Source organism: Onychomys torridus, chromosome 7 (assembly GCF_903995425.1).
Source record: "Onychomys torridus chromosome 7, mOncTor1.1, whole genome shotgun sequence".
Taxonomy (NCBI): Eukaryota; Metazoa; Chordata; class Mammalia; order Rodentia; family Cricetidae; genus Onychomys; species Onychomys torridus.
The window spans coordinates 103,112,038-103,124,815 of record NC_050449.1 but is presented as its reverse complement, the minus strand read 5'-3'; the positions used below and the strand labels follow the sequence as shown (position 1 = coordinate 103,124,815).

The following is a 12,778-nucleotide window of genomic DNA, read 5'->3' as shown; positions in this document are numbered from 1 at the left end:
TCCCTCCTCCCCTCCTCCTCCTTTCCCTCCCCTCCTCCTCCTCCCCCTCCTCCTCCCTTTTCTCCCTCTCCTCCTCTCCTCTTTCTCCTCCCTCCTCCCCCTCCTTCTCCCTCCTCCCCCTCCTCCTCCCCTTTCTCCCCCTCCTCCTCCTCCTCTTCCTCCCTTCTTCCTCCTCCCTCCTCCTCCTCCTCCCCCTCCTCCTCCCCCTCCTTTTGCTCCTCCCCTCCTCCTCCCCCCCTTCCCCTCCTCCTCCCCTTTCTCCCCCTCCTCCTCCCCCTCCTCCTCCTCCTTTCCCTCCTCCCCTCCTCCTCCCCCTCCACTTTGACCCTCCTCACAGCTGTACCTGCAGGCCTGGGCACCCCCTGAGGGGGACAGTGACCTGGCCACCCGGTTACTGACTGAGCCTGATGTCCAGAAGGTACAACTCTGGGGCTCACCAGCTCAGGCAGCACCTCCCTGGGCCACCCACCCTGGGCTCCTTTGACCATTTCCTGTACTCTAGAATGGTGAATGAGTAGATATGTTTGAAGCTTGACATACCTGACATTGGGGGTGACTCTCCCATGCTCTCTTTCCATCCCTACCCATTCCAAGGCCCCATCCTAGAGACTGGAGCAGGAAGTGGTCTCTTGCTTACCTAGTGTCAGAACTGGGTGCTGGGGTGTGGCTGGAAGGAACCTTCGAAACTCTTCACCACCTAACCCCCCCTCTCAGGAGACTCAAGTACAGAACTAAGAGCTTAGGTTGTAATCGCCTACTAAGGCAGGGGTACCCAGAGGAGCCATATCTTCTGTGGCTCCCGAGTCCTGTACTAAACTTCCTATAATATGCCCCATGCCTAACTGTCCACAGGGGCTGTAGAAACTGTGGGGTATCAGATGGGGGCTCTATACCTGGGCCCCCAACACCAGAGTCTGCCCTGGCTTGTCTTCATGAGGCAGCCTCATATGTTTATTGCCTATGGTGACTTTCTGAGAGTCTGCCTGTCCATTCAGGTCCAAATCAGGGAGGGCTAGGTGACCCCCTACATCCTTGATTTTATTTACAGATAAGGAAACAGGCCTAGAGACGGGAAGGTTGTCTCAGATCTCATTTCGGGGGGACTAGGTAGAGCTATGAGCAAAGGGCCCACAGGACTAAAACATAGCTTACTTAGCATTTCATGTCAGACTCTCAGCCCCTCACCCCTAAGATGGGTCAGGGGAGTGAGCAGCATGCCTCTGATGTCAGTTTCAGCTAAGCTGGGCCACAGCATCCACATTGATTTAGGGGGTGGGGGAACAGGGTAGGATTTAGAGGTCTCGAAGGTTCTTCTGGCTCTAATGCCTTGTGATTGGTTGCCCCATACCCCTGAATCTCTGCCAATCACCATGGGTGATGGGACACTTGATGGCTTGCTTGCATGCATGTCTCACTTGGGTGGAGGTATGGGGACTAGTACCAGTAAGTCTGTAGGAGGGAGCGCAGAGGCAGTGTGCACCGCAGAGGCAGTATTCTTTCCAGGCCTCTTTGCAGAGGCAGGCTTGCCCAGCTGCTCTGAGAGCACTCCAGTTCAGGGCAACACAGCTTGTGGAGCAGGTGGAGGGCCTGGTGTTCACTGAGGGTTGCTGATCCAGCAGATACCCTGGACCTTGGTGTGCCTGGCCCTGCACCCCTTCTACTGCCAGGTGTTGCCAGCTGTGACACCCCGGCCGCTGCTTCTCCTGACATCTCCTCTACCCCAAGGTGCTGGACCAGGACACAGATGCCATTGCAGTCCACGTGGTCAGAGTGTTGACCTGCATCATGCGTGGCTCCCCGTCAGCCAAGGTAAGAGGATGCTTCAGACTTTCTGTGACAGGAGTCAGAGGTGGAATTTGTTGTCCTCTTGTTCCCTGGAGAGCATGTGACTGCCATTGCCTCCGGGGTGTGGTTTCACCTGCTTGGTGGGGGTGGTCTTCAGTGTGTCCTGGGAGCTGGGACGCTTGTGCGCTGACCGCCATCTGTATCCCTATGAGATGAATATAGGCTACTCCATCCTCTGTGTTGTCCTTGTCCCTTTCTCTACTGGAATCTACAGGCAGAGATGGACAAAGACTTCCAAAAGTGGAGGGCCCCCGTGGGTGTGAGTTAGCCACAGACCCACACCTCTGCTTACTTCTGCCCTACTTTTCAGGAGGTGTTCAAGGAACGCATTGGCTACCAGCACCTGCAGGAGGTCCTGCAGGGCCATGGGCCCCCCACCCACCGGCTGTTGCAGGAACTGCTCAACATGGTGAGGACTGGGCTGGGGCCTGGGTCCCAAAGGCAGCTGGCCTGAGGCAGGTCCCTAGCCTGGAGGACTCTTAACTATGGCCAGTGTAATGTGAGCTGTGGCTCAGCCATACATGTCAGTGCCCTGAGGTAAGACCTCTACACTATAGGCCGCAAGGACTACTTCAGGAACATATAGTTAGGGGCTTGGCCAGCCCAGGCTACTTCCAAAGCTTGGAAGCTGGTCGTGTGAGTACTTGTTTTAGTGGTCGTGATCATCCATGCACCTTTGGCAAGGCACCAAGATGAGGCAGCACATGTTGCTTTCCCATGCTATAGGCAACGGGAAGTCTCGTAGCTGGCAAAGGGCCACAGTTGACCTGGGACTGTCACATTCTTTCCACCAGGCTGTGGAGGGTGACCACAGCATGCACCCGCCTCCACCAATCCGCAATGAACAGCCAGTGCTGGTGCTGATGCAGTGGCTACCAGCATTGCCCACAGCAGAGCTGCGCCTCTTCCTGGCACAGCGCCTCTGGCGGCTCTGTGACAGCTGCCCTGCCAGCCGTGCCACCTGTGTGCAAGCAGGCCTGGTGGGCTACCTGCTAGAGACACTCGGCACAGGGGCAGCCCTGGGAGCCCGCTGCCAGGAGCAGCTCTTAGCCTTGCTGCAAGCTCTGGGCCGAGTGTCTCTTAGGCCCTTGGAGCTGCGTCGCCTGCTGCGCCCTCCACCAGGGCTGGACTCAGAGCCAGACGGGACTGAATCTCAGAAGGCTCGACATGCAGGTGCCGTCATCCGAGCACTGTCAGGCATGGCCCGGCACCGGGGTCCCGCTCGCGCCCTGCGCTACTTCGACCTCACACCTAGCATGGCAGGCATCATGGTACCGCCTGTGCAGCGATGGCCAGGACCCAGCTTTACCTTCCACGCCTGGCTCTGTCTGCATTCCACAGAGACAGCTCCTACCTCAGCTCCTGTCCGGCCCCTCCAGCGGAAACAGCTGTATAGGTGGGTAACTGCCAAGGCCTAGGGACCCACTGCCAGGGGAGTACGAAGAAGCAGGCATAACTGGGTTGCTTGCCCCCAGCTTCTTCACCAGCAATGGCTCAGGGTTTGAGGCCTTCTTCACGGCAGCGGGGACCCTGGTGGTAGCTGTGTGCACACGGAAAGAGTACGTGACCGTGAGCTTGCCCGAAGTGTCCTTCGCTGATTCTGCCTGGGTGAGTCCTCACCCTTCTCACATGGCCCAGTGTGGAATGGGGACCACCAAGGCTCAAGATGGCTTGAATCATCATGGCTTCTCTTACAGCACTGTGTGGCCATTGTGCATGTGCCTGGGCGCCGACCCTTCAGTCAGAACCAGGTCAATGTCTTCAAAGATGGCCAACTGGTCAAGACAGCACTTCTCCGCTTCCCCTCCCTCAGTGAGGTGCGCTAGGCAGGGTTTGGGAGGCTGTGGGTCAGTTGGAGGGACTGGATCAGTGCGGACTGGAACCCCTGTGTGTCTTGGGAGTCATCCTAAGATGGGTATAGGCGGAGTCCCAGGCTTTGCTGGACTGACCAGTCTCCCAATCCTGACCTGCAGTCTTTCTCCTCCTGCTGTATTGGCTCTGCTGGGCACCGTACAACGACGACCACCACAGGGCTCCCCAGTGCCTTGTCTCACACTCACCCCTCCCTCACCCGCTCCCAGTCAGTCCCAGCCTCTGCAGGCCTGGGCGGGGGCCCTGGGCTGGGGGCCCCTCTGCAGGAGGGCAGCATCAGCTCCACCCTTGCAGGCACCCAGGACACTCAGTGGGGAAGCCCCACGTCTCTGGAGGGTGAGCTGGGGACTGTGGCCATCTTCCATGAAGCCCTGCAGGCATCTGCCCTGCAGGTCCTGTATGGCCTGGGTATGTAGTACCTGTTGTCTGTCAGTCCCCTGCCCTAGTCCCAGCCTCTACCCTGTTGTCCCAGTTCTAGGGCATCAGATTTGCCAAGTGCCCAGGGGAAGATGGTAACCCTAGGAATCTGTCCTCTGGGCAGGCAGGGAGGAGGCAAGCTGTGGGTGGGATTTGGCCAGAGGCCCTGAGGTCTCTTACAGGATTGGCCTTCTCTCTCCAGGGCCCAATGAGCCAGCACCCTTCAAGCCTGAGGGTGAACTACCTGAGCTTGGTGCCAAGTTGCTCCTCCACTATTCACCTCAGGTATTTGGGGATGAGGGAATCGTCACTACCCTCTGGCTGTGCCCTCAGGCTCCCATTTTCAATATGTCACCCCCTTCTCCATTTGGTCCAGGCCTGTAAGAACAACATCTGCCTGGACCTGTCCCCTGGCCATGGGCTGGATGGCCGCCTGACAGGACATAGGGTGGAGACATGGGATGTGAAGGTATGTGTGCACATGTGTATAGTGTACATAGGGCTAGTTGGGAGCAGTGTTGGGCTCTGGCAGTGCTTGGGAGACCGGTTCAAGAGATCTGTACTTTGAGTCTAGGCTTCTAGGCAAGATGCTGGTGGGCAACTGTTCTCTCATCGCTGGCCCTTCCTCCCAGGATGTGGTGAATTGTGTAGGGGGCATGGGTGCCCTGCTGCCCTTGCTGGAGCGAGTAGCTACGCAGCCCCAAGAGGCCGAGGCAGGTCCAGGTGAAACGCATGACCTTTTGGGACCTGAACTGACCTCAGGCCATAACACTCAGGGCCTGCTTCTCCCCCTGGGCAAGTCTTCAGGTGAGTCCTTCATGCCTGGGTTGGGGGAGAAGGTCTTGGTATGGCAGTGAGGGTGGAAGTGTGAGGTAGTGGCTTCCCGCATGCCCTTGACCAACCTCTATCCTCTTCCTGTTGGTTGGCAGAGGAACGGATGGAGAGGAATGCAGTGGCTGCCTTTCTCCTGATGCTTCGGAACTTCCTGCAGGGCCACACTGTGAATCAGGAGAGCCTGGTGCAGTGCCAGGGGCCTGCCATCATAGGGGCCCTCCTGCGGAAGGTGAGCCCGGCAGACAGGAGCAGGACCTTCTGGACAGAGGTGTCGAGTGGGGCCTGAGTGGGGGGCACATTCGGTTGTGAGGATGTGGATAGGAGTGTGGCTCAGGCTGTGTCAAGGGAAGCTGAGCTATAGGCCGGGCTGGAAGCTTGTAGTTCCGCAATGGCAGCAGCCCTTAAATCCTGTGAGCAAGGATGGTGGTTCATGTCTGCTGCTGGGAACACTGAAACCTGAGTGGCTGAGACAGCAGGGAGGCAGGGTCTCACGTCTCAGCCAGCTCCTTCTCCCCTCAGGTGCCCAGCTGGGCCATGGATATGAATGTGCTCATGTCTGCCCAGCTGCTGATGGAGCAGATGGCTGCTGAGAGCAGTGGGCCCCTCCTCTTCCTGCTCTACCAACATTTGCTCTTCAACTTCCACCTCTGGACCCTCAGTGACTTTGCTGTGCGCCTGGGTAAGTGAGGGGCTTGGGAAAGAGGCCTGGCTACAGGGCAGGGCGGGAAATCACAGCCTTGCTCTAGATGATCTGAGGGGACATATCTGACAGGGTCAGAGCCCTGCCCTGGGCTGTGTGAGGGAACGTGATGGTGCCTGGGAGGTGTGGCAGAGGCATGGCCCTGCCCTGCATGAAGCTTTCTGCTGATGTCCGTCCACTCAGGTCACATCCAGTACATGTCCAGCATAGTCCGTGAGCACAGACAGAAACTCCGGAAGAAGTATGGAGTCCAGTTCATCCTCGATGCTCTGCGCACACACTACAGGTTAGGCTAGTGGGACCAGGTGGACGTTGGGGGCCCAGCACAGTAGTGCCTGGTATTGGAGACAGGGTGACATGTTGCCTCAGCTCATCTGCCCACTTTCCCTGATCTTGCCTCACGGACCTGCTGGCTGTACTTGCTGGACCCACTAGTCCACAGCGGGAGCGCCCCCTTGCGGCCGACGACCTGCGCACGGTACAGACTTCCCTTTTGGGTCTGGCACGTGAGTTCCTGGTTCGGAACTTCTCAGTGGATGACATGCAGGTTGTGTTGAGCTTTTTGGCAGCCACCAGTGATGATGGCCAGGTGGGCAGTAGGTTGGGAAGGGTGAGGCTCGGGTGAGAGGTATATGGGCCAGCTGGGGAACCCAGCCTAGAGTGACATTCTGTATCCTCAGGTTGTGGGCACATTGGACCTGTTACTGGCCCTGCTTCAGGGTTCTCCAGCACAAGAGCCCTTGGCCACTTTCCTGTTAGAGCCAGGGAACCTTGAGGTGCTGCTCACACTGCTGGTGCGGCCAAAATCACTGCCCCTTTTGACTGACAGAGTCTGCAAGGTATACCCAGCCCCTCCTGACCTCATAATCCCATTCTCTGAGGCCCCCGGCTGGAAGCTAGGGCAGCCTTGCACCAGTGAATAAAGCCACTTACACGGGCCTCTTCTGGAGCCACACACCTGCACAGTGACTTCCCCTCCTATGCTAAGTCCTCTGTGATGACAGCCCCTTGATCTCCCTCCCACAGATCTTGCGGAGACTGCAACAGAATGAACGATTACCTGAGCGGAACCGCCAGAGGATCCGGTTGCGGGACTGTGGTCTCCAGGGTCTTGTTGCCAGCTTGCCCGAGGGGACCATCTCTCCCCAGCTCTGCCAGGGCCTTTACAAGCTGTTTATAGGAGCGGGTATGATGTGGTTGGGACCAAGAGGTAGATCAGATGGAGGGGGAATGCATTTCAGTGGTAGAATGCTTACCTAGCATTTGCAAGGCCTTGGGTTCAATCCCCAACACAGCAGAAAACAAAGAAAGATGAGGAGCAGGCAGAGGAGGCAACACCTACCAAGGGAATGGGACTGGAGGGAAGAGGGAGTGTTCCTGTAGGACAGGATTGAGACTGTCCCCTCCGACTTTGTCAGTCCCTCAGGTTGCGTCCCCAGATTGCCCGAATCTCTCAGATTTGTTGGCTGTGGTACAGCTATCCCTCCAGGCTGACCTCAGTGTCCGCCTTGACATCTGTCGTCAGGTGAGTAAGAGAGAAAAGCTTGGGAATGGCTTCTGCTCTCTGGAGTTCATTTTGCCCATCTGGGGTGGGGTGTCTTTGGAGGCACCCACTGTTAAGACCTGGGGATGAGGGTCTAGGGAAGCAGTCAGATGGCCTCTAATTTGCCGTGCCCTGGCTCGGCAGCTCTTTCACCTCATCTACGGACAGCCAGACGTAGTGCGGCGACTGGCCCGACAAGCCGGGTGGCAGGATGTGCTGACCCGGCTGTATGTCCTGGAGGCTACCACAGCCAGCAGTCCCCCACGCTTTCTCCCAGAGCTGCCCACCTCCCTGGAGCCAGCCCTGTCCCCACCCCCCACCGAGTTGCCCGCTGAATCCTCGGATGTCTTCCTGCCTTCCGAGTCCCCTTGCCCCGACCCAGATGCCTTCTACCAAGCCCTCTCCCCGTTCAGTACACCCTTTGACCTGGGCTTGGAACGGGCCAGCGTTAGCTCGGGCAATGCCACTGCTGCTGGTGGTAGTAGTGGTACTATCACTCCAGCCAGCCAGCCTGGCACACCTTCCCCGCTGGATGGGCCACGGCCCTTCCCTCCCACCCAAGGCCGTCACAGCTCCAGTCTCTCCAATGTGCTAGAGGACGGCAGCCTGCTAGACCCCGCTGTCAGTGGGGATGACACCTCTAACGCAAGCAACCCCCAGGTGAGATGGACCCACCTTCTGAGACTGCATTGTGTCAGGAGACGCTATCTCAGGGAAGCAGGTTGGCACCGTGACCTCTCCAAAGATGTGCCTGATACCAGGGCTGAGAGTCTCACGGGTGGTTGTGTTGAGCCACAGTGGAGGAGAGCAGCCATCTAGGGTCCAGGGATAGCCTATGTCTTCTAGAGGAACAGCCAGCGCTCTTAACTAAGTTGTCTCTGCAGCCTTGAAGACTCAGGGTAATAATGCCTTTGTGAACATCTCCTCTCTTTGGAGTCGAGCAGAGCCCTAGGTTTCTCCTCAGAGTTCACACAGTAACTGGCACTCTGTGCCATTTTTCTAAGACTTTGGTGCCAGTCTGGCTGTTTGCCGAATACTGCCGCCTCTCACCATTCCTGCTGGCAGGCAGACACGGGGTGCTGAGCAGAGACTCCCTCACGGCCCGTCGGTTCACTACCCTCCTGTACCCACAGCAAACGCCCGAGGAGGAGCTGTGTAACTTGCTCACAAACGTGCTGTTCTCAGTGACATGGCGGGGCGTGGAGGGCAGCGATGAGGCTGCCTGGCGGGAGCGTGGCCAGGTCTTCTCAGTACTAACCCAGCTGGGGGCCTCGGCCACACTGGTGCGCCCACCAGACTGCATTAAGCGCAGGTAAGAGGGATGACTCGGGAAGGTGCTGGGTCTCTAGGAGCTGGGGAGCCAGAGAAAGTGCAAGGTCCGTACTGAGTCCCTCTCTTGGCCAGCCTCCTAGAGATGATGTTGGAATCAGCCCTGACTGACATCAAGGAGGCTCCCCCAGGAGGCCTGGCCAGCCTTACCCAGCAGGCACTGTGGCTACTACGTCTGCTGCAGGATTTCCTGTGCGCCGAGGGCCATGGTAATCAGGAACTATGGAGTGAAAAGGTGTGACCATTCAGAGCCACGTGCATTCTTGCGTCCTTATAAACCTGGGGTATCTAGTCTGAGAGATGGGCAAGTCCCCAGGGCAGCCCTGGATACATCAGCATAGACATCTATAGGCATATCTGGTCAGGTCAAGGTTTGGGGTGGATGACAGGCTTAGAGATGGCTGGGTACACCTTGCAGGACTGCTTACGTGGTGAGAGCAAACCTTACCTAGCTTCCAGCCCAAAATTTACCTTGCCTTCTTCCCGTGTATACCTGGCCTTGTGTGGTAAGACGCTGGAAATGTTCTATGTGGCAGCTCTTTGAAGGTGTGTGCAACCTCCTTGATCGCCTGGGCGCCTGGCCACACCTAGCCAATAGCACAGCGGATCTCCGTGAGATGGCACAGATTGGCTTGCGTCTTGTGCTTGGCTATATCCTGCTGGAGGACCCACAGGTGAGCATGCGGGTGGGCAGTGGAGGTGGAGGTGGAGGTGGAGGAGGAATAGCAATTGGTGACACCCTCATTGCCTTGCACGTACAGCTGCATGCCCAGGCCTATGTGAAGCTGCATACCCTGCTGCAGACTGCAGTACCAGCCCGCCGTGAGGAGGCATGCTATGTCCTCTCCAAGCTGGAGGCCGCGCTCAGCCGGGCACTGAGCACCTCTTCCTCTGAGACGGAGTGTTCACAGTCTCCATCTACAGCTGTGGCAGCCTCTGAGCGCTGTTCGTGGTTGGTGCCACTGGTCCGCACACTGCTGGACCGTGCCTATGGGCCCCTGGGACTGCAGTGGGGGCTGCCCTCCTTACCACCCACCAATGGAAGCCCCACCTTCTTTGAGGACTTCCAGGCTTTCTGTGCCACACCTGAATGGCGCCACTTCATTGACAAGCAGGTGCCTAAAGGAGGTGGGGATGAAGGAAGAGGAGTCGGGGCCAGGCCAGGGCACACCTCAAGCACTGGTCTCTCCCCATGCATCCTCCAGGTACAGCCCACCATGTCCAAATTTGAAATGGACACATATGCTAAGAGCCATGACCTCATGTCAGGCTTCTGGAATGCTTGCTATGACATGCTTATGAGCAGTGGACAGCGGCATCAGCGGGAACGCGTCCAGAGTCAAAGGGCCTTCCAGGTGTGCAGCCCAGAAGTGGGGACAGTGTGCCACCTCACCCGTGTGCCTGGGAAACAGCTAACAGGGCAGGGTAGAGAATGGTTGGGAAAACAGCAGTCAGTGTGGATTGCTCTTCTCACCACAGGAACTGGTCCTAGAGCCTGCCCAGCGCAGGGCCCGCCTGGAGGGACTGCGCTATGCGGCCGTGCTGAAGCAGCAGGCGGGACAGCACGCCACGGCCCTGCTGCACTGGGGGGCGCTGTGGCGCCAGCTCTCCAGCCCCTGTGGGGCCTGGGCACTAAGGTGGGCTGGGCTTTTGGGGTGGAGGAGCTGGGCTCGGTACAAAGGGCATGACTTGAGAGTGCCAGATTGCCTTTGGCTCTCTGCTGAAGGTCTTAACCAGAGTCATGCATCATGACTAGCAAAAGCAGTCTTAGGCCAGGGTGGGGTTTGGGGGTTGGGGGGGGTGGCGGTGGCGGCGGCAGCACACACTTTTAATCCCAGCACTTGGCGGGCAGAGTTCAACTTCTGATCTACAGAGCCAGATCCAGGACGGCCAGGGCTACACAGAGAAACCCTGTCTCAAAAAACCAACAGTCTTGAGTGAGGGCCCTGTAGCCTTTCGTGGCCTGTGACAGTGCCTGGTGATATGTCTGCAGGGTCCCTCCGGCCCCTCACTGGAAGCTGTCTAGTGCAGAGACATACTCACGCATGCGACTGAAACTCGTGCCCAATCATCACTTTGACCCTCACTTGGAAGCCAGTGCCCTACGCGACAATTTAGGTGAGTGCGTTGTAGTTGGTCCACCCAGCTGCTGTTTCCCATCGTGCCTTGCTGTAATTAAGAACGATTGGCCTTGTGCAGGTGAAGCTCCCATGGCACCCACTGAAGAGACCTCGCTGCCTCTGGCAGTGACCAAAGAGGCCAAAATCAGCACCCCTCCAGAGGAGCTGCCTGAAGACCGATTAGAGGAGGATGAACTGGCCGTGCTGGAGACCCTGTGAGTGGGTGGACGGGGGCGGGGGGGCGGAGCGGGCTGCCTTCCCTCCGTGGGACTGAGTCCCAGTCTTTTGCTGAAAAGGGACTCTAACCCCAAGTTGGAAGTTATTTAAAGGGCTGGGTGGTTGGATGGTCTTTAGTAGCCAAGTGCCTCTGAGCAAGGCTGAGGAAAAGCAAAACAATGTGGGGACCCTGGCAGCAGGAGGGTGACCCGATGAGCGGCCAGCGCGACTTTTAAGTTCAACTAGGGCACAGGTCAGTGAGCAGTAGGCCCTTGGCAACTCCTCTCCGTCAGGGAGGTGTGAGCATGTGACTTCACAGCTCATGGGCCCTCGGAGCTTGTCCAGAAGGGGTACCAGCCAGCGTCAGCAGCTGAGCTGTGTGCTGACCCCCAGGATGGAGGCAGCGGAACTAGATGAGCAGCGTGAGAAGTTGGTGTTGTCAGCCGAGTGCCAGCTCGTCACAGTGGTGGCTGTCGTCCCAGGACTATTAGAGGTCACCACGCAGCACGTGTATTTCTACGATGGCAGTACGGAACGTGTGGAAACTGAGGAAGGTGCATTCTGGTGGAGCTGGTGGAGGGGATGGCAGAGAAGGGCCAAGGTCTGGCCTGGGTCGGAGCCAGTGACTCCTCATACCTGCTGTTGGTCCTGCAGGCATTGGCCATGATTTCCGGCGCCCCTTGGCCCAGCTGCGTGAGGTCCACCTGCGGCGTTTCAACTTGAGGCGTTCGGCACTAGAGCTCTTCTTCATTGATCAGTCCAACTACTTCCTCAACTTCCCATGCAAGGTGTCGGGGTCCTCAGCTTCCTCTCCGGGCCAGGCTCCCAGGCCCCAGCCCTACCCCATCCCAGCCCACACCCAGGTACGGAATCAGGTGTACTCATGGCTCCTGCGCTTACGGCCACACACCCAAGGCTACCTGAGCAGCCGCTCCCCCCAGGAGATGCTTCGTGCCTCAGGACTTACTCAGGTAAGAGTCCTGTATGTCTGTGGGAGTGTGAGGTAGGAGCTTTGTAAGTAGGGGGTTCTGGACAATTTCACTGCTCATCCTTTGCTATCCTGCCATCCAGAAATGGGTACAGCGAGAGATATCCAACTTTGAATACTTGATGCAACTCAACACAATTGCAGGACGCACCTACAATGACCTGTCTCAGTACCCTGTGGTGAGGGCCCCACTCTGTATACATCCCCCCTTTCCCTGTGCTCTATCAGTGCCAGCTAATGAGCCAAGCCATAAGCACAGTCCCTGAATGGTTCACCTATGACTAGGATCTGGCCTCTGTTCCCTGCCACTGCCTCACTCCCCTGCCCTCTTTTCTTCCTGCTGGGCCCTGGTCTCCCCGGAAGGAAGGAGTGTCTTTTGTAGACCATCTGTGCTCCTGCAGCCCTTCCAAGTGGTATTTTGAGCAGGCTCTATCCATCTTCCTGAGTGTGAGGGCAGGGCAGGGTGGGCTAGCAAGCTGTTGGGTCTTCATGCAGCTTCTCCCCTGGGTGGGTGGCCAGTTCCCCTGGGTCTTGCAGGACTACGTGTCCCCAGTCTTGGACCTCAGCAATCCAGCTGTCTTCCGGGACCTGTCCAAACCCATCGGTGTGGTGAACCCCAAGCATGCCCAGCTCGTGAGGGAGAAGTGAGCATGTGGGCGGGGCGGGGCTCAGTGGGCCGGGGATGGGTGGGTGAAGGGCTTCTGCTGACTTCCATTGCCTGTGGCTTCAGATACGAGAGCTTTGAGGACCCAGCAGGTACAATCGACAAGTTCCACTATGGTACCCACTATTCCAATGCGGCAGGTGTGATGCACTACCTCATCCGCGTGGAACCCTTCACCTCCCTGCATGTCCAGCTACAGAGTGGCCGGTGCGCCCGGGAGAGATGGGAGGGAGGTTGAGGAGAGGGGCAC

General features: G+C 57.8%; 1 protein-coding gene across 1 annotated transcript in view; it reads left to right on the top strand.

Annotated features, from left to right (window-relative positions):
* The window catches only part of Nbeal2 (neurobeachin like 2), a 32,507-nt gene that overhangs the window by 14,642 nt on the left and 5,087 nt on the right, over positions 1-12,778 (top strand). Inside the window, exons 10-40 of the mRNA XM_036191786.1 lie at positions 338-418; positions 1,726-1,809; positions 2,156-2,254; positions 2,640-3,241; positions 3,321-3,453; positions 3,543-3,662; positions 3,819-4,125; positions 4,337-4,419; positions 4,511-4,603; positions 4,767-4,941; positions 5,064-5,197; positions 5,488-5,647; positions 5,852-5,954; positions 6,104-6,257; positions 6,349-6,507; positions 6,695-6,854; positions 7,087-7,193; positions 7,356-7,871; positions 8,345-8,523; positions 8,616-8,775; positions 9,077-9,214; positions 9,302-9,655; positions 9,746-9,895; positions 10,020-10,177; positions 10,534-10,658; positions 10,740-10,875; positions 11,270-11,430; positions 11,531-11,847; positions 11,948-12,043; positions 12,384-12,508; positions 12,595-12,735. Coding sequence (XP_036047679.1) covers positions 338-418; positions 1,726-1,809; positions 2,156-2,254; positions 2,640-3,241; positions 3,321-3,453; positions 3,543-3,662; positions 3,819-4,125; positions 4,337-4,419; positions 4,511-4,603; positions 4,767-4,941; positions 5,064-5,197; positions 5,488-5,647; positions 5,852-5,954; positions 6,104-6,257; positions 6,349-6,507; positions 6,695-6,854; positions 7,087-7,193; positions 7,356-7,871; positions 8,345-8,523; positions 8,616-8,775; positions 9,077-9,214; positions 9,302-9,655; positions 9,746-9,895; positions 10,020-10,177; positions 10,534-10,658; positions 10,740-10,875; positions 11,270-11,430; positions 11,531-11,847; positions 11,948-12,043; positions 12,384-12,508; positions 12,595-12,735 — 5,510 coding nt within the window. The remainder of the gene's footprint in view (positions 1-337; positions 419-1,725; positions 1,810-2,155; positions 2,255-2,639; positions 3,242-3,320; positions 3,454-3,542; positions 3,663-3,818; positions 4,126-4,336; positions 4,420-4,510; positions 4,604-4,766; positions 4,942-5,063; positions 5,198-5,487; positions 5,648-5,851; positions 5,955-6,103; positions 6,258-6,348; positions 6,508-6,694; positions 6,855-7,086; positions 7,194-7,355; positions 7,872-8,344; positions 8,524-8,615; positions 8,776-9,076; positions 9,215-9,301; positions 9,656-9,745; positions 9,896-10,019; positions 10,178-10,533; positions 10,659-10,739; positions 10,876-11,269; positions 11,431-11,530; positions 11,848-11,947; positions 12,044-12,383; positions 12,509-12,594; positions 12,736-12,778) is intronic.